The sequence below is a fragment of the Pseudophryne corroboree genome, chromosome 8, assembly GCF_028390025.1.
Source record: "Pseudophryne corroboree isolate aPseCor3 chromosome 8, aPseCor3.hap2, whole genome shotgun sequence".
Taxonomy (NCBI): Eukaryota; Metazoa; Chordata; class Amphibia; order Anura; family Myobatrachidae; genus Pseudophryne; species Pseudophryne corroboree.
In genome coordinates, this window is record NC_086451.1 from 301,770,128 (window position 1) to 301,788,430 (window position 18,303).

General features: G+C 48.3%; 1 protein-coding gene across 3 annotated transcripts in view; it reads left to right on the forward strand.

The window, feature by feature from the left end:
• Positions 1-18,303, forward strand: part of KIAA1210 (KIAA1210 ortholog) — a 273,066-nt gene that overhangs the window by 172,683 nt on the left and 82,080 nt on the right. For all 3 annotated transcript variants that reach the window (XM_063937350.1, XM_063937351.1, XM_063937349.1), the window contains exon 7: positions 17,779-17,988. In XM_063937350.1, the coding sequence (XP_063793420.1) occupies positions 17,779-17,988 (210 nt within the window). The remainder of the gene's footprint in view (positions 1-17,778; positions 17,989-18,303) is intronic.

The following is an 18,303-nucleotide window of genomic DNA, read 5'->3' on the forward strand; positions in this document are numbered from 1 at the left end:
TGGGGGATGAGCCATGCAGACTGCATTGTGTGGCTGGGTGCAGGGGGAGTGATGGGCCCTGGAAGTAGTCAGCAGTATGTCATGCCTGAGGGTTGGACTTGGCTTGGACATGCGGTTATGTGCAGAGCTGGATTTAACCAGATTTTGCGCATGGAACTTAGAATTAGGCAGGTGCTGAAGATATACACTTAGAAGAATCGTTGGTGTTCTAGCAGTGATAAGCCCGAAGGCAGATATGACATGAACAATAACTTTATTAAACTGGAACTGTGGGTCACTGCTGATTCTGAAAGAAGAATTGGATGCAACTGGAATGTTGCTCAGAATGGAACTGGAATCGTGACTGGAATGCAACGAGAACGCTGACCGTAATGGAATCGGTTTGGCCTGAAGTACTGAATCTGGAATGATGAAACTGGAAAGTCCTAGGGGTAAATTTACTAAGATGGAAGTTTTATTTAAGATGGAATGTTGGCCATAGCAACCAATCAGATTCCAGGTATTATCTTCTAGAAGGTGCTAGATAAATAAGTAGAATCTGATTGGTTGCTATGGGCAACATCCCATCTCAAATAGAACTCCCATCTTAGTAAATGTACCCCCTAGAGCAGGCTTTCCCAACCACGGTCCTCAAGGCACACTAACAGTCCCGGCTTTAGCTTTATCCATTCTTGAGCACAGGTGACTTAATTAGCACCTCAGTTATTTTGATGTATCCACCTGTGCTGACGCCATGGATATCACTAAAACCTGCACTGTTAATGTGACTTGAGGACCGAAGTTGGGAATGCCTGCCCTAGAGAGATGCAGATGTACTTGTAATAAATGGAGACTGAAATGGAACCGGAAAGGACTGAAGTACTGACTGGGCTGGATCTGGCATGATAAAACTGGAAAGTCCTAGAGAGATGCAGATATACTTGGTACTTGAAAATCACCAGGCTGGAAATGGATCAGAGCAAACCCTAAATATGTAAGAGCTCAGCACAGAGCTGTTACTTCCTGAGAAGAGACTGTTGCACTGGCAATTTGATGTCATCAGGAAATCACCTTTATAATCCCATAGTGATCAGAGATTGGATGCTGCGAGTAGCTGATTGGAAGGAGCTCCAGAATTGGACAATGGAAGATCAGCTGATAGAATCCAAGATGGCAGCGCCCAGGTCCGGTTTTGGAGAGAACTCTGGATTAGGCCCAAATACCAGGAAGCAGACATCATGGAGGATAATGCTGAGACAGGCAGGCAGCGACAGCAGGCACAGTGCAGCGTCGCTCACAGAGACTGCGGCAGCTGCCGGGAACTTCACCTGAGAACGTCGCCAGTGGACCCCTGCTTGAACCGGGAGCGATGTGTGGAAGCAGCGTGACCAGACCTCTGCGCCAACCAGAATAGACATCGCAAAGGTAAGAAAATTGTAATACTCTGGAGTGTGACACAGTAGTTTCGCCACTACCTTTACTACTAGTACTACTAATAAGCCACATCTGCAGGGGCGGAACTACTGGCGGGGCAGGCAGTGCATTGCACTGGGGCCCCGCCGCACTCAGGGGCCCACAGCCGCCGGCCGGCATTTAGAACAGATTGACATGCGGACGAGAGTCCGCATGTCAATCTGCGTTCTCCTCTCCCTCCTTGCTGCTCCCCTGCTCCCCCGGCCCCCCCCCTATGTGTTGGAGGGACACGAGCGCATCGCGCGTCTCTCTGTGTCCCTCCTGGCTCTCCCCCGGCCGCTCTAAGGAAGCATGTGCCGTTCGTGAGCTCTGATTGGCTCACGAACGGCACATGCTTCATTAGACCAGCGGGGGAGAGCCAGGAGGGACACAGGAGAGACGCGCGATGCGCTCGTGTCCCTCCAACACATAGGGGGGGGAGGGGGGACCGGGGGAGCAGGCACTGGGGGGACAGATCTGGCACTGGGGACATATACCTGGCACTGGGGGGACAGATCTGGCACTGGGGACATATACCTGGCACTGGGGGGACAGATCTGGCACTGGGGACATATACCTTGCACTGGGGGGGCATATACCCGGCACTGAGGGCATGTACCTGGCACTGGGGGCATATACCTGGCACTGGGGGGGAATATCTGGCACTGTGGGAGAATATCTGGCACTGGGGGGCATATACCCGGCACTGGGGGCATATACCTGGCACTGGAGGGGAATATCTGGCACTGGGGGCATATACCTGGCACAGGGGGGGAATATCTGGCACTGTGGGAGAATATCTGGCACTGGGGGGGCATATACCCGGCACTGGGGGCATATACCTGGCACTGGGGGGGAATATCTGGCACTGGGGGCATATACCTGGCACTGGGGGGGAATATCTGGCACTGTGGGAGAATATCTGGCACTGGGGGGGCATATACCCGGCACTGGGGGCATATACCTGGCACTGGGGGGGAATATCTGGCACTGGGGGGGAATATCTGGCACTGGGGGCATATACCTGGCACTGGGGGCATATAACTGGCACTGGGGGGGCATGTACCTGGCACTGGGGGCATATACCTGGCACTGGGGGGGAATATCTGGCACTGTGGGAGAATATCTGGCACTGGGTGCATATACCTGGCACTGTGGGGGAATATCTGGCACTGGGAGCATATGTGGCACTGGGAGCACGGCCCTAGCAACAAGCACTACCCACTAGCAACGAGCATGACACCCAGTGCATGAAACCCCTGGCAACGAGCATGACATCCTGGCACTGTGCATGGAACCAAGTGCATGAAACCCCTGGCAACAAGCAGGTAATTTCTTTTTTTATTTGTTGGGACTGCCTGCCGCAATGTGTAAAAAGGGGGGACTGCCTGCCGCTATGTATAAAAATGGGGAATCTGCATGCCGCAATGTAAAAATGGGGAATCTGCCTGCCGCTATGTGTAAAAAGGTAGAATCTGCCTGCCGTAATGTGTAAAAAGGGCACGCTATCTGCCGTTATGTGTAAAAGTGTATGGTGTCTGCCGTAATGTGTAAAATGGGGACGCTGTCTGCCGTAATGTGTAAAATGGGGACGCTGCCTGCCGTAATGTGTAAAAAGTGCACGCTGTCTGCCGCTATGTGTAACGAGGGCACGCTGTCTGCCGCTATGTGTAACGAGGGCACGCTGTCTGCCATTGTGTAAAAAGTGTATGCTGTCTGCCGCTATGTGTAACGAGGGCACGCTGTCTGCCGTTATGTGTAAAAAGTGCACGCTGTCTGCCGTTATGTGTAAAAAGGGGAATCTGTTCGCTGTAAGGAGTAAAAGGGTCTCTACCTGGTGTAGTGGTGCTACTGTGCGGCGTAATTTGAAGAATGGAGACTACTGTGCACCGTTTTATGAATTGGTATTATTTTGTGGACACACCCCTTCCCCACGAAGCCACGCCACTATGTATTTTTGCGCGCGTGCCTACGGCGCGCACTGCCCATGGGGTGTACTTGGATGGGGGGCCCAAAGCATTTTGTTGCACCTGGGCCCACCGCTTGCTTGTTCCGCCACTGCACATCTGGAATAAACCAGGTGCATATACTACTGATTTCTCCTGGCGTTAACTTTGTGCATATACCACTGGTCTCTCCTGATAAAACTTGCACATAAACCAAACATGCAGAGCTGCACACATCTTGAGGTTTGTCCAACATATATTGTTACATATATTTGTGCAACAGAACGTTGAGAAGCTCACCCACAGCGCTGTGGGATACGTTCTATGCACTTAGTATACTTATGTCTCATCTATTGAAATTCATTTTTATTATATTTATGTATCTTAATTGAGTTTTGTTTTTATGTATTTTTGCATGCTTTCTTTCCTATGTACGTATAGAAAATAAATGTAATTTTTTCATACAAGGGCTGAATATTTCCACACATCCTACTGGTAATAAGTTTGGTTTACATTTAAGTATATGTATTAAGCTTTGCATTTACTTATAGTTATACATTTCATTCAGTGCCACCACTCTCTTTTCCTGTCCTTTTTATATATAATTGAGAAGTCGTTGTAATGTTGGATAAATAGCAGGCAGAAGTTGGGCATTGTTTATCCACAGTGTATATTAAAGATCTATTTTAGTCCTATGGTTTGGGGAACTGAATCTGAAGTCGCTGTTTATGGTGCCAACTTTAAAGCCACTCTGTGTTTTGGTCTGTCTATAAACTATTCTTCTAATTACACATGGATATAATATATAGCATAGCTAATAATAACACTGCTCCTCTCAGTAATTGTGGGTTTACATTGTTTTCATATAAGTCTCATGGACAAGCCTTGGAATCCAGTTTTATAACGTTACGCATAATAAAGTGATGGCCAGCTTGTGATTAGACCCAGTTTAGAGGCTTTTATCACGACAAATGGCGTGCTCCGTGTTTGCCTTACGGATAATATTTTCATGAAGAAAGATTAATGGCATGTAAGATCTCAGCACACATCAGTGCCAGATGTTCTATGAAGAAAATGTTGATACTTCCAAATTGTTAGACACTAATAATCACTTCTTTTATTTTCTGTTCAAGCATTGACAAGAAATTAAATGTCCTTGTTGTAAGTGACTGGATGTCACATGATTGTCTCCATGTCTAGTACAGAGACCTTGTGTACTGATATCATACCTCCCAACTGTCCCGATTTTCGCGGGACAGTCCCGTTTTCTCTAACGTCCTAGTGGATGCTGGGGACTCCGTAAGGACCATGGGGAATAGACGGGCTCCGCAGGAGACAGGGCACTTTAAGAAAGAATTAGGAATACTGGTGTGCACTGGCTCCTCCCTCTATGTCCCTCCTCCAGACCTCAGTTTGAATCTGCCCGGACGAGCTGGGTGCACTTTAGTGAGCTCTCCTGAGCTTGCTGAATAGAAAGTATTTTGTTAGGATTTTTTTTATTTTCAGAGAGGTCTGCTGGCAACAGACTCTCTGCTACGTGGGACTTAGGGGAGAGAAGCAGCCCTACTCACTGTGGATAGGTTATGCTTCTTAGGCTACTGGACACCATTAGCTCCAGAGGGATCGAACACAGGAACGCACCCTTGGTCGTCCGATCCCAGAGCCGCGCCGCCGTCCCCCTCGCAGAGCCAGAAGCCGGCGTGAGAAGCAAGAAGACTTCAAAAGCGGCGGCAGAAGACTCCAGTCTTCACATGAGGTAGCGCACAGCACTGCAGCTGTGCGCCATTGCTCCCACATTTAACCCACACACTCCGGTCACTGTAGGGTGCAGGGCGCAGGGGGGGGCACCCTGGGCAGCAATTAGAGACCTCTTGGCAAAGTGGGCATATATACAGTTGGGCACTGTATATATGCATGAGCCCCCGCCATTATTTTACACAAAATCGCGGGACAGAAGCCCGCCGCTGAGGGGGCGGGGCTTCTTCATCATCAGTATTTACCAGCGCCATTTTCTCTCCACAGCTCCGCTGAGAGGAAGCTCCCCAGGCTCTCCCCTGCAGATTCACTGTAGAAAGAGGGTAAAAAGAGAGGGGGGGGCACATAAATTTAGCGCAAAATCAGTATATACAGCAGCTACTGGGTAAACACTAAGTTACTGTGTAATTCCTGGGACATATAGCGCTGGGGTGTGTGCTGGCATACTCTCTCTCTGTCTCTCCAAAAGGCCTTGTGGGGGTTCTGTCCTCAAATAGAGCATCCCCTGTGTGTGTGGTGTGTCGGTACGCTTGTGTCGGCATGTTTGACGAGGAAGGCTATGTGGAAGCAGAGCAGGTACAAATGAATGTGGGATCGCCGCCGACGCCCGATTGGATGGATATGTGGAAGGTTTTAAATGATAATGTTAATTCCTTGTATAAAAAGTTGGATAAAGCTGAAGCCTTGGGACAGTCAGGGTCTCAACCCATGCCTGCTTCTACAGCGCAGAGGCCGTCAGGGTCTCGGAAGCGCCCACTATCCCAAATTGTTGACACAGATATCGACACGGATTCTGACTCCAGTGTCGATGGCGATGATGCAAAGTTGCAGCCTAAAATGGCTAAAGCCATCCTCTACATGATTATAGCAATGAAGGATGTATTGCACATCTCAGAGGAAAACCCAGTCCCTGACAAGAGGGTTTATATGTTTGGGGAAAAAAGGCATGAGGTGACCTTTCCCCCTTCACATGAGTTAAATGAGTTATGTGAAAAAGCTTGGGAATCTCCAGATAGAAAAATGCAGATTTCCAAACGGTTGCTTATGGCGTATCCTTTCCCGCCAACAGACAGGTTACGCTGGGAATCCTCCCCTAGGGTAGACAAAGCTTTGACACGCTTATCTAAGAAGGTAGCCCTGCCGTCACAGGATACGGCCACCCTAAAAGATCCTGCGGATAGAAAGCAGGAAGGTATCCTGAAGTCCATTTATACACATTCAGGTACCCTACTAAGGCCGACAATTGCGTTGGCCTGGATGTGTAGTGCTGTAGCAGCATGGACAGATACTTTATCTGAGGAACTTGATACCTTGGACAAGGATACTATATTACTGACCCTGGGGCATATAAAAGACGCGGTCCTATATATGAGAGATGCCCAGAGAGACATTAGCCTACTGGGCTCTAGAATAAATGCAATGTCGATTTCTGCCAGAAGGGTCCTGTGGACTCTGCAATGGACAGGTGATGCTGACTCAAAAAGGCACATGGAGGTATTACCTTACAAGGGTGAGGAATTGTTTGGGGACGGTCTCTCGGACCTAGTTTCCACAGCTACGGCTGGGAAGTCAAATTTTTTGCCATATATTCCCTCACAACCTAAGAAAGCACCTTATTACCAAATGCAGTCCTTTCGATCACAGAGGCAAGAGAGTCCGAGGTGCGTCCTTTCTTGCCAGAGGCAGGGGTAGAGGGAAGAAGCTGCACAATACAGCTAGTTCCCAGGAACAGAAGTCCTCCCCGGCTTCCACTAAATCCACCGCATGACGCTGGGGCTCCACAGGTGGAGCCAGGATCGGTGGGGGCGCGTCTCCGAAACTTCAGCCACCAGTGGGTTCGCTCACAGGTGGATCCCTGGGCTATACAGATTGTATCTCAGGGATACAAGCTGGAATTCGAAGTGATGGCCCCTCACCGTTACCTCAAATCGGCCCTGCCAGCTTCCCCCATAGAGAGGAAAATAGTGTTAGCGGCAATTCACAAATTATATCTCCAGCAGGTGGTGGTAAAGGTTCCCCTCCTTCAACAGGGAAGGGGTTACTATTCAACAATGTTTGTGGTACCGAAACCGGACGGTTCGGTCAGACCCATATTGAATTTAAAATCCCTGAACAGTTACCTGAAACGGTTCAAGTTCAAGATGGAATCGCTCAGAGCGGTCATTGCAAGCCTGGAAGAGGGGGATTTTATGGTGTCTCTGGACATAAAGGATGCTTACCTGCATGTCCCCATTTATCCACCTCATCAGGAGTACCTCAGATTTGTGGTACAGGACTGTCATTACCAATTCCTGACGTTGCCGTTTGGTCTGTCCACGGCATCGAGAATACTTACCAAGGTAATGGCAGAAATGATGGTGCTCCTGCGAAAGCAAAGAGTCACAATTATCCAATACTTGGACGATCTCCTCATAAAGGCGAGGTCCAGAGAGCAGTTGCTGATCAGTGTAGCACACTCTCGGGAAGTGTTGCAACAGCACGGCTGGATTCTGAATATTCCAAAGTCGCAGCTGATTCCTACGACGCGTCTGCCCTTCCTGGGCATGATTCTGGACACAGACCAGAAGAGGGTTTTTCTCCCGACGGAGAAGGCTCAGGAGCTCGTGACTCTGGTCAGAGACCTCTTAAAACCAAAACAGGTGTCGGTGCATCACTGCACGCGAGTCCTGGGAAAGATGGTGGCGTCATACGAGGCCATTCCCTTCGGCAGGTTCCATGCGAGGACCTTTCAGTGGGATCTGTTGGACAAGTGGTCCGGATCGCATCTTCAGATGCATCGCTGATCACCCTATCCCCCAGGGCCAGGGTGTCTCTTCTGTGGTGGCTGCAGAGTGCTCACCTTCTCGAGGGTCGCAGGTTCGGCATTCAGGACCGGGTCCTGGTGACCATGGATGCAAGCCTCCGAGGGTGGGGGGGCAGTCACACAGGGAAGAAATTTCCAGGGTCTGTGGTCAAGTCAGGAGACTTGTCTGCACATCAATATCCTGGAACTAAGGGCCATATACAACGCCCTAAGTCAAGCGGAACCTCTGCTTCGCAACCATCCGGTGCTGATTCAGTCAGACAACATCACCGCAGTGGCTCATGTAAACCACCAAGGCGGCACAAGTAACAGGGTGGCGATGGCGGAAGCCACCAGAATTCTTCGCTGGGCGGAGAATCACGTGCAAGCACTGTCAGCAGTGTTCATTCCGGGAGTGGACAACTGGGAAGCAGACTTCCTCAGCAGGCACGACCTCCACCCGGGAGAGTGGGGACTTCATCAAGAAGTTTTCACACAGATTACAAATCGATGGGAACTGCCACAGGTGGACATGATTGCATCCCGCCTCAACAAAAAGCTACAAATGTATTGCGCCAGGTCAAGAGACCCTCAGGCGATAGCTGTGGACGCACTAGTGACACCGTGGGTGCTCCAGTCGGTTTATGTGTTTCCTCCTCTTCCTCTCATACCCAAGGTGCTGAGAATCGTAAGAAAAAGAGGAGTGAGAACAATACTCATTGTTCCGGATTGGCCAAGAAGGACTTGGTATCCGGAACTACAAGAAATGCTCACAGAGGACCCATGGCCTCTGCCTCTCAGACAGGATCTGTTGCAACAGGGGCCCTGTCTGTTCCAAGACTTACCGCGGCTGCGTTTGACAGCATGGCGGTTGAACGCCGGATCCTAGCAGAAAAAGACATTCCGGATCAGGTTATTCCTACGCTAATAAAGGCTAGGAAGGACGTGACGGCTAAACATTATCACCGTATATGGCGAAAATATGTTGCTTGGTGTGAGGCCAGGAATGCCCCTACAGAGGAATTCCAGCTGGGCCGTTTCCTTCACTTCCTACAGTCGGGAGTGACTTTGGGCTTAAAATTGGGGTCCATTAAGGTCCAGATTTCAGCCCTATCCATTTTCTTTCAAAAGGAACTGGCTTCTCTTCCTGAAGTTCAGACGTTTGTAAAGGGAGTGCTGCATATTCAGCCCCCTTTTGTGCCACCAGTGGCACCTTGGGATCTTAACGTGGTGTTGAGTTTCCTGAAATCACACAGGTTTGAGCCACTTAAAACCGTGGAGTTAAAATATCTCACGTGGAAGGTGGTCATGCTATTGGCCTTAGCTTCGGCTAGGCGTGTGTCAGAATTGGCGGCTTTGTCACATAAAAGCCCCTATCTGGTTTTCCATATGGACAGGGCAGAATTACGGACTCGTCCGCAATTTCTGCCAAAAGTGGTGTCCTCTTTTCATTTGAACCAACCTATTGTGGTGCCTGCGGCTACTCGTGACTTGGAGGATTCCAAGTTACTAGATGTAGTCAGGGCTTTGAAGGTTTATGTAGCCAGAACGGCTGGAGTCAGGAAAACTGGGTCGCTGTTTATCCTGTATGCATCCAACAAGCTGGGTGCTCCTGCTTCAAAGCAAACTATTGCTCGCTGGATCTGTAACACGATTCAGCAGACTCATTCTGCGGCTGGATTGCCGCCTCCAAAATCAGTAAAAGCCCATTCCACAAGGAAGGTGGGCTCTTCTTGGGCGGCTGCCCGAGGGGTCTCGGCATTACAGCTTTGCCGAGCAGCTACTTGGTCGGGTTCAAACACTTTTGCAAAGTTCTACAAGTTTGATACCCTGGCTGAGGAGGACCTTGTGTTTGCTCATTCGGTGCTGCAGAGTCATCCGCACTCTCCCGCCCGTTTGGGAGCTTTGGTATAATCCCCATGGACCTTACGGAGTCCCCAGCATCCACTAGGACGTTAGAGAAAATAAGATTTTACTTACCGGTAAATCTATTTCTCGTAGTCCGTAGTGGATGCTGGGCGCCCATCCCAAGTGCGGACTTCTTCTGCAATACTTGTCTATAGTTATTGCTTAAATAAGGGTTATGTTATGGTTGCATCAGGTTTATCTGGTGCTCTGTTCTTGTTCATACTGTTAACTGGGTAAGTTTATCACGAGTTATACGGTGTGATTGGTGTGGCTGGTATGAGTCTTACCCTGGATTCCAAAATCCTTTCCTTGTACTGTCAGCTCTTCCGGGCACAGTTTCCTTAACTGAGGTCTGGAGGAGGGACATAGAGGGAGGAGCCAGTGCACACCAGTATTCCTAATTCTTTCTTAAAGTGCCCTGTCTTCTGCGGAGCCCGTCTATTCCCCATGGTCCTTACGGAGTCCCCAGCATCCACTACGGACTACGAGAAATAGATTTACCGGTAAGTAAAATCTTATTTTTTTGGGACTGTCCCGCTGTCCCACCCGCAGGCCGCAGTGTCCCGCGGTGGGGGGCAGTTGTGAGTTTCTGTCTCTCGCTGCCCTGCTTAGCAGAGCAGCGGTGAATAGGCGCTGTGCGCAATGTCTATTCACAGTAGACAGAGGGAGAGAGGGCATGCCAGCAGCTCACAGAGCGCTGGGTATGCCCTCTCAGTGCCGAAAACGGTAGGCGTGGCAGGCGGTCGAGGCAGTGCCGTGAAACCATGCCCCCTTTTCCCGAGGCCATGCCCCCTTTTCAGCACATAAAAGTCCCTCTTTTCATATCATAAATGTTGGGAGGTATGTGATATGACAAATCCTATGTATTACAACTTGGTACACTAGGTTCTGGGAGATATTGCCGTCTCCAGTGTAGACAGTGGCACAAAGCTATTGTCACACAGGAACCTGGAGCATATAGTGCATATAAGGCCTAATTCATGTTTGTATGCAATGGCCGATTATTGCACAACAGGGCAGTTATCAGCAGTCTGAACCTGTGCCGCAATTGTGATCTGGCTCCCAATGAGGATTTCATGGAAAAGTAATTGACAGAAAGTGAAAGTTTGGAGGTGTTAATAAGGAGGGGTTAGTAAAAATCAAGGGTGTCCTGGCCATTTATGGGATGTGTATCTGCTGACGGCTGCGAGCTCATACGTGCAAAGACATGGCGTCTGAGTCGCTACTGCTGTGTTCACTATACGTAGCCATACACCAACCCATATCCCCAATGTTCCCCATATTTGCATATAGGATGCAAATGTGTACGCAATAGCTCTGGTAGGAGTCTGTTTTCATTCCTGGGCAGCACTAGCTAATTCATTAGCTTACAATCATGAATTAGGCCCATAGCCCTACATTTAATAACATAGTTGGTAATTCATATGGTATATCACACAAGGCATAAAATATCTATCTTCTGCCTTTCTGTCACTTGCTCACAGGTAAATAACGGATGGGAGCAAGGCTTTGTGTTAAACCCACAAATATAATACAGATCAGTTTGTACCAGTTTACACTTGCGCTCTCTAGCAGGACAGTGTGTCCTCAATTCCCCAGGTACCAATAGAGTGAACACCAGCAGCATCAACATGCTTCCTGCTGGCTGCTAAACCTTGTGAGGCCAACTACCAAGGCTGGCCTGGCCTGCAGCAACACCCTACTGAACCAAAGCTGCCCAAACGTCGGGATGCAGTTAATTTGCCGGCGGTTGGCATCCCGGCGGTCAGGATACCGAGGCCGGAATCCCGGCCAACAGGGGCTATTCCCACTTGTGGGTGTCCACGACACCCATAGAGTGGGAACAGAACCTGTGGTGAGTGCAGCGAGCCACTGAGCCCGCAAGGGGACTCTTTGCTCTCGCCCCACTGGCTGCATACTGACGGCCGGGATGCCGTTCTTGGTAAGCTGACAGCCGGCATCCTGATCGTCGGTATATCATACTGATCCCCACACGTCATCTCCTTTATATGACTTTTGTGATAGCCAAAAAAGTGAACATTCTATACAAGCAAAAATGAAACAAATGTCCTAGAGATTTAACACAAATTGATGTCGCCTGCAAGTGCAAATAGAAACCATAGGGATATTGGGGCTCATTCTGAGTTGGGAACAAAGCAAGGAAAGCAAGTAACTTTGCAGCTTGGTAAAACCATGTTGCATTGCAGGTGGGGCAGATATAATATTTAGATTTGAAGGGTTGTGTCCTAACTGAAACTAAATTGCAGTATAAACATAAAGCTGACCAGTATATGTAGGTTACTTGCGAAAGCAGCCAGTATTTACCCGCACTTCTTGCACTGCAGCATACTTTGTCCAAGCAGTGATGCCGGGAGAGGGGGGGGGGGTACAAATTACCTGGGCCCAAGTCTGATGGAGGGACCCAGGTCCTTCATCCTTCCTTACCTGTCTTCTCAGCCCAGCACAAGCTGCTGTGTGCTGGGCTGCAGTGTGGCCGGGAAAGTTCTTAAAATAAAGTCTGTATTTTTTTCTAAGGGTGCCTTGCCCCCTGTGATTAGGCCATGCCTCCTGAAAAGTACCTGGGCCTAGCCAGGCTCTTTACTGCCCTGGCTGGGAGGCATACCGTGCTCCTCATGTGCTAGACACCCCCAAAGAGGTGTCGCCATGTCCTTAGCATGCTGTGGTCACACCCCCTCAAGGGTGGGGGCACGGGGGCCCAGGAAGTTGTTGTACCGGGGCCCAGGATTTCTCTTGGCAGCGGCAGCCATGTGACCAAGCGGGGAATGTAATCAGGAAGGAAGAGTGTGAATCAGGAAGGGAGAGTTTTTGGGAGAGTTCTCCTGTTTGCTTGTTTTTTAAAGTGGCAATCATTTACATGGCAAAAGCAGGTTGATTTTGCTATGTAAATGATTGCCACTGTGAAAAAAAAAAACAGGAAAAAAAAAACCCAACAAAAGAGGAGAACTCTCACAAACTCTTTCATTTCCTGGTTCTCACATCCTATTACTACTATTACTACATCCCCCTCCCTCCAGTGTCTGATTCAGAGATGGATGCAATGTGACAAAGTGGAGCAATAAATATAAGTCCCACCCAGTGCGCATGTTCCACGATGGTCTTGTAACGCCTATCACAGTGAGTTCTTTGCAAAGATAGGGGAGTGGTGACTCAAATGCAGTTGTCGAGATTGTTTCAGGGGCGTGTCTGAGACTGCGATCCCGTATGCAGTCACAGGGGGGGGGATTCAAACGTTTGAAAAGTCGGTTTTCCTGTCTATTAGATAGGAAAAAACAGACACCCAACTGACTTTTCAAACAATTGAATATCCCCCACAATGTCTCTGTGGTCTTCTTTCCCACATTCATGCTGCAAATCTTTAGGGTTACTCAGAAGGTCAGTTATATATATTGACCGATGTGCATCCGATCTCTTAGTACACAAGCGGCGGATCTGAGACCACTCCAGTGGGTGTCTCAATACAAAACCCGGCAGCTGCGACATCAGCATACTTTCGCACTGCCCGTGTGTACTGAATTGCAGCTGCGACAGCATTTGCATACATCTCTGAATTTGGCCCCAAGTGTTAAGTTGCTTTACTTCCAACTCAGCCCTTATGTGTAGTTGAAGTAATCAGATGTCACGTTACACTATAAAGGTTTAGTATGCTTGGTCACATGGGTTTCACTTGTAGTCTTGCATGTATATGATGTGATCATTAAAGTGCAGCTTGTGGGTGTGAGTATTGTCATCCTGTAAAATGTGCATGTTGTAGTAATTAGGTGTGGCTGTATAATGGGATTAGATACTTTTTGTTCTTACAAATATGGTTTAATTAGATGAAGCATTCAACATACAATACTGAATTGTAGAAAACACATTTTATTTTTGAATATCTTAAATGTGTGAAAATTCTAAAGGGTTTCATAGTAATTGAGTATGGGTGGTTAAGAGTCATACATAGTCATCTGGTATCCTAGAAGGACAATAGACATTGTTTAAAAGAAAAGAGTCTCCTCTTTCAAACAAGGGAGTCATATGTTTTACCTAAATAGTTATCCTCCCTTTTCCTGGGGGCTAATAATAAAGCGTACACATTCCATCCGTAATATCATTGTGTTGTTCTTTCTAAATGTAACATTATTATGATTTCAAACTTAACAGCATCCCTAGTCCATAATTTAGCCTAGAACTGCATTAGTCCAAGTACTAACCTGAGAAATATTACAGGGATCCTAAAAAATGCAAGAAGCATCTGAGAGTATTCAACCGCTTCAACATTTTGTGCTGCTTCTATCTGGATGTTTTTAGTAGGCATTCCATTGTGAGGATTACTGTGTGCAAAAGATATTGTTAATCTACGGTAGCTTCACTGTCTGTCATAATTTCATGCACCAGAACCTTGCTGTACTTTGGTCTAGATCAGGCTTGTCAAACTCCTAACTGGGACAAATTATTATATGTTGGCCGCAAGAAAAAGAGAGAGTTTATTATATGCAGGGTCGGCTCCAGGCATACTAGCACCCTGAGCGAGAACATTTCAAAGTGCGCCCCCCCCCCATGTGCGCGCCAAAGACGTGGGCGTGCCCTTGCAACTTTATTTTATCAGACTATAAATCTATTTTCCCACCACTCTACACATACAATTAGCAGCCTTACACATAACGCCCACAGTAGTGTACTTTACACATAATGTCTCCAGTATAGTGTGCAGTGCCAGATACACATTATATGCTCCCACCAGTGCCAGAAACACATTATATGCCCCCACAGTGCCAGATACACATTATATGCCCCCACAGTGCCAGATACACATTATATGCCCCCACAGTGCCAGATACACATTATATGCCCCCACAGTGCCAGATACACATTATATGCCCCCAGCAGTGCCAGATAAACATTATATGCCCCCCAGCAGTGCCAGATGCACATTATATGCCCCCCAGCAGTGCCAGATGCACATTATATGCCCCCACAGTGCCAGATACACATTATATGCGTCCACAGTGCCAGATACATATTATATGGCCCCCACAATGCCAGATACACATTATATGCCCCCAGCAGTGCCAGATAAACATTATATGCCCCCCAGCAGTGCCAGATACACATTATATGACCCCACAGTGCCGGATACACATTATGTGACCCTACAAGTGCCAGATACACATTTTATGCCCTCACAAGTGCCAGATAGACTTGTTATGCCCCCACGGTGCCAGACAGACATTATATGCCCCCAGTAGTGCAGTGCCAGATACATACTATGCCCCTACAGTGCCACATACTGTAATATGCCCCCCACAATGTCAGATACACATAATATGCCCCCCCACATTGTCAGATACACGTGTCCCCACATTGTCAGATACACATAATATGCCCACACATTGTCAGATACACTTGCCCCCCCAGAGTGCCAGATACACTTGCCCCCGCGTGTATATATATATATATACACTGCTCAAAAAAATAAAGGGAACACTTAAACAACACAATGTAACTCCAAGTCAATCACACTTCTGTGAAATCAAACTGTCCACTTAGGAAGCAACACTGATTGACAATCAATTTCACATGCTGTTGTGCAAATGGAATAGACAACAGGTGGAAATAATAGGCAATTATCAAGACACCCCCAATAAAGGAGTTGTTCTGCGGGTGGTGACCACAGACCACTTCTCAGCTCCTATGCTTTCTGGCTGATGTTTTGGTCACTTTTGAAAGCTGGCGGTGCTTTCACTCTAGTGGTAGCATGAGACGGAGTCTACAACCCACACAAGTGGCTCAGGTAGTGCAGCTCATCCAGGATGGCACATCAATGCGAGCTGTGGCAAGAAGGTTTGCTGTGTCTGTCAGCGTAGTGTCCAGAGCATGGAGGCGCTACCAGGAGACAGGCCAGTACATCAGGAGACGTGGAGGAGGCCGTAGGAGGGCAACAACCCAGCAGCAGGACCACTACCTCCGCCTTTGTGCAAGGAGGAACAGGAGGAGCACTGCCAGAGCCCTGCAAAATGACCTTCAGCAAGCCACAAATGTGAATGTGTCTACTCAAACGATCAGAAACCGACTCCATGACGGTGGCATGAGGGCCCGACGTCCACAGGTGGTGGTTGTGCTTACAGCCCAACACCGTGCAGGACGTTTGGCATTTGCCAGAGAACACCAAGATTGGCAAATTTGCCACTGGCGCCCTGTGCTCTTCACAGATGAAAGCAGGTTCTCACTGAGCACATGTGTCAGACGTGACAGAGTCTGGAGACGCCAAGGAGAACGTTCTGCTGCCTGCAACATCCTCCAGCATGACCGGTTTGGCAGTGGGTCAGTAATGGTGTGGGGTGGCATTTCTTTGGGGACCGCACAGCCCTCCATGTGCTCTCCAGAGGTAACCTGACTGCCATTAGGTACCGAGATAAGATCCTCAGACCCCTTGTGAGACCATATGCTGGTGCGGTTGGCCCTGGGTTCCTCCTAATGCAAGACAATGCTAGACCTCATGTGGCTGGAGTGTGTCAGCAGTTCCTGCAAGATGAAGGCATTGATGCTATGGACTGGCCCACCCGTTCCCCAGACCTGAATCCAATTGAGCACATCTGGGACATTATGTCTCGCTCCATCCACCAACGCCACGTTGCACCACAGACTGTCCAGGAGTTGGTGGATGCTTTAGTCCAGGTCTGGGAGGAGATCCCTCAGGAGACCATCCGCCACCTCATCAGGAGCATGCCCAGGTGTTGTAGGGTGGTCATACAGGCACGTGGAGGCCACACACACTACTGAGCCTCATTTTGACTTGTTTTTAGGACATTACATCAAAGTTGGATCAGCCTGTAGTGTGTTTTTCCACTTTAATTTTGAGTGTGACTCCAAATCCAGACCTCCATGGGTTAATAAATTTGTTTTCCATTGATAATGTTTGTGTAATTTTGTTGTCAGCACATTCAACTATGTAAAGAGCAAAGTATTTAATAAGAATATTTCATCCATTCAGATCTAGGATGTGTTATTTTAGTGTTCCCTTTATTCTTTTGAGCAGTGTGTATGTGTGTGTGTGTGTATATATATATATATATATATATATATATATATATATATATATACACACACACATCCACCCAAAAAAAACGGTCCTGACCGGGTGCTGGGCACAGTGGGGGGTGTAGGAATGAGCAGCATGGCGTGAGTGAGGTGGTGCCAGACATTAGGGGGTGCTTGTGTGCACCAGGCACCCACCGTGTGCACGCCTAGGAGTATAATAATTAAATATAAATATTGTTATGGCCTGCAGCCCCCAGTGTCCTGCCTGACACGTAAGGACAATTACTGTGCAGCACACAACACAGCCCTGTACATGCAGCGTGAGACTACAGGCACTGCCACCCTAGGGCATCCTGCACCCTACATACACACAGCAGATCCTGCCACCGCCTACTGTACATTACCTACAGGAAGCCAGCAACTCGGAACACAGCACCATGCCCCTGGCATATACTCCGCACACACTGCCCCCGACATGCAGCTGTCCCCGTGTATCGGCTGCAAGCAGAGGGCAATGGCCGGCTCCACCCGTCGGACGGGAGGCGATAGAGTGGCAGGGTCGCTTTTTCCCAGCAACATTCGGGCACTCAGCAGCCAGTTGTAAGCATGTGCCATGAAAGCTGGAATGGTTACCGGTGGGCAGTGCAGACAGCGGGACAATGTCACAGTGGGCGGACGGAGGTGGAACACCGGGGATGCAGTTCCGCCCCATTCCAGCCCAAGTTAACCTCTGCCAACGGGCCACAAAAGGACCCTTGCCCGCAAGCCGCAAAAGGATGACACCCCTGGTCTATACAGACATTGGAACAGTACACTATTTGGTGTAGTGGAGTGTTTTTGCATATTTTTTCACTGTTATAGCATATTTTAAGCTTTAATTATGCACATATTAAACACCATTTTCCGCTGCCTCTACAGGAATCTTCTGAATCATCTTCACACCTTATAAGTCCATTGCACACCAATGTGCATTTGTGTCCCATCTCCCCGGCTAGCCACTTTCCTCCAGTAGATTTTACTTCTCCGGCAACTTTTGTGGCCTTTCTGGATTATTCTGCCGCAAAGCACAAGATTGCCGTTAAGCCAAAGAAACGGAGAAGACCAGCCATGAATGTGAAGCCAACAAAGGTACATACTAATAACATTTAACACTAGCTCTTTACGTACACACACAACACTTTCCCGAAGCTGACAAACTCTCCTTTGCAGTTGAGACTGCTGTAAAACCAAAAACAAGACCTTACCTTTTGCCAGGAACCTTCTTATGACTGTGTTGAGGTCTTGGGTCCATTCAGTATTATGAGTGTGTGTCTCAACATAGAGATGATATGATCAAAGTGCTGGGAGCATTTCTGTGACGATGGAGAAGCTATAAGTTGTGTATATAAAGTATAAATAAAATATGGTGGCATGCATAGTGATAGTTTAATGTATTCTAATGAG